The sequence below is a fragment of the Acomys russatus genome, chromosome 5 (assembly GCF_903995435.1).
Source record: "Acomys russatus chromosome 5, mAcoRus1.1, whole genome shotgun sequence".
In the NCBI taxonomy this organism is placed as follows: Eukaryota; Metazoa; Chordata; class Mammalia; order Rodentia; family Muridae; genus Acomys; species Acomys russatus.
In genome coordinates this window covers 68,753,876-68,756,462 of record NC_067141.1, presented here as the reverse complement: position 1 = coordinate 68,756,462, position 2,587 = coordinate 68,753,876, and the positions used below count along the sequence as shown (strand labels likewise).

General features: G+C 41.6%; 1 protein-coding gene across 1 annotated transcript; it reads left to right on the top strand.

Annotated features, from left to right (window-relative positions):
• The first annotated feature begins 540 nt into the window (after positions 1 to 540).
• LOC127190109 (transmembrane protein 258-like) lies at positions 541 to 875 on the top strand. Its single transcript, XM_051147154.1, has one exon. The coding sequence runs from the start codon at positions 582 to 584 to the stop codon at positions 873 to 875; it is 294 nt and encodes a 97-aa protein (XP_051003111.1). The 5' UTR covers positions 541 to 581.
• Positions 876 to 2,587: the final 1,712 nt, after the last annotated feature.

The window sequence follows — 2,587 nt, the reverse complement described above, 5'->3', positions numbered from 1 at the left end:
AAACATTTATCAAAAGCTACCCTTGAGCTTGAACAACCTTAGAGACCAGAGAGAATGTGAATGAAAACAATTTTTCTCACAGAGTACAGTGCGGGAGATGTGAACAATCGGCAAGCAGCACCACTGGAAATCTGAGAGAAACTAAATTTAAGATTCCTCTGTATCCTAGTATGCCTGGACAGAGCTGGTGTTATTCTATTATTTTAGGTAGTTCTTAGAAATACTGATGTCCTAGGAAGAGTTTTGTTTGAAATAAATTATAATTTATTAGTTTTATTCAATTTATATTAGAAAACTTTTTTGACAAAATTGCGTTAAAAGAATTTAATACCATATACTTTTTAATGAATGTTTAAAACTCTTATTCAACTTCAAATAATAATATAATCATTATCTGTGTATTCAGTTAGTGATGTACCAAATCCCAAAATTAGCAATGCAATAATCCACCCTTAAAATCCTCAGTATTCTCTCTTTTATTGCATTAATTGCAAGCATCTTAGTACAGTACCTTAAGAATAAATAACATGCCGATGTGTTCTTCCGGTGGCGGACCGGTGGTTTATCCAGTGCGGGGTGAAATGGAGCTCGAGGCCATGAGTAGGTACACCAGGCCGGTGAACCCGGCTGTCTTCCTACACCTGACTGTGGTGCTTCTGGACGTCGGCGTGCTGTTTACCGCCTGGTTCTTCGTTTACGACGTCACCTCCACCAAGCGCACACGCGACATCTACAAAGAGCTCCTCATCTCCTTGGTGGCCTCACTCCTCATGGGCTTTGGAGTCCTGTTCCTCCTGCTCTGGGTCGGCATCTATGTCTGGGTCCCCAAGGGTACCCACCAGGAAGCTCACAAAGTCCTTGCTTTTGTAAATTAATTTTTTTTTTCTTCTGCCTTACATTTTTTTTTTTACTTTTTTTTTTTTTATTAATTTATTCTTGTTACATCTCAATGTTTATCCCATCCCTTGTATCCTCCCATTCCTCCCCCCCCCCATTTTCCCATTATTCCCCTCCCCTATGACTGTTCCTGAGGGGGATTACGTCCCCCTATATATTCTCATAGGGTATCAAGTCTCTTCTTGGCTACTTGCTGTCCTTCCTCTGAGTGCCACCAGGTCTCCCCCTCCAGGGGACATGGTCAAATGTGAGGCACCAGAGTATGTGAGAAAGTCGTATCACACTCTCCACTCAACTGTGGAGAATATTCTGACCATTGGCTAGATCTGGGAAGGGGTTTAAAGTTTACCTCCTGTATTGTCCTTGGCTGGTGCCTTAGTTTGAGCGGGACCCCTGGGCCCAAATCTGCCTATCATATGTTCTACTTGTAGATTTCTAGGACCCTCTGGATCCTTTTATTTTGCTGTTCTCCCATGCGTCTCTCATTTAGAGTCCCAATAGGATGCCTTCCCCTCTGTCCCAGTTTCCTGGTAAGTGAAGGCTTTCGTGGGACATGCCCCTTGGGCTAGTATGCAGATATAAGTGAGTATATACCATTTGATTCTTTCTGCTTCTGGGTTAACTCACTCATTATGATCATTTCTAGCTCAATCCATTTATCCACAAATTTCGGGAATTCCTTGTTTTTAATAGCTGAGTAGTATTCCATAGTGTATATGTACCACAGTTTCTTTATCCACTCTTCTACTGAGGGACACTTAGGCTGTTTCCATGTTCTGGCTATTATGAATAAGGCTGCTATGAACATGGTTGAGCAAATTTTCTTGTTGTGTGCTGGAGCATCTTCTGGGTATATTCCAAGGAGTGGAATAGCTGGGTCTTGAGGAAGCCCTATTCCCATTTTTCTGAGATAGCACCAGATAGATTTCCAAAGTGGCTGTACTAGTTTGCATTCCCACCAGCAATGAAGGAGTGTTCCTCTCTCCCCACATCCTCGCCAGCATGTGGTGTCGCTTGAATTTTTGATCTTAGCCATTCTGATGGGTGTAAGATGGAATCTCAGAGTTGTTTTGATTTGCATTTCCCTGATGACTAAGGAGGTTGAGCATTTCTTTAAGTGTTTCTCATCTATTTAATACTCCTCTGTTGAGAATTCTCTGTTTAGTTCCAAACCCCATTTCTCAATTGGGTTATTCGGTTTGGTGGTGTTTAATTTCTTGAGTTCTTTATATATTTTGGATATTAGACCTTTGTCAGATGTAGGGTTGGTGAAGATTTTTCCCAGTCTGTAGGCTGTCGCTTTGTTCTCTTGACAGTGTCTCCTGCCTTACAGAAGCTTCTCAGCCTCATGAGGTCCCATTTATTAATGGTTGACATTAAGGCCTGGGCCGTTGGTATTCTGTTCAGGAAGTTGTCTCCTGTGCCAATATGTTCCAGGCTCTTTCCCACTTTTCTTCTAAGTGAGTTAGTGTCTCTGGTTTTATGTTGAGGTCTTTAATCCACTTGGATTTGAGTTTTGTGCAAGGTGACAAATATGGGTCCAGTTTCATTTTTTTACACATAGACCTCCAGTTAGACCAGCACCATTTGTTGAAGATGCTATCCTTTTTCCATTGAATGGATTTGGCTTCTTTGTCAAAAATCAAGTGACCATATGTGTGTGGATTCATATCTGGGTCTTCGATTCGAT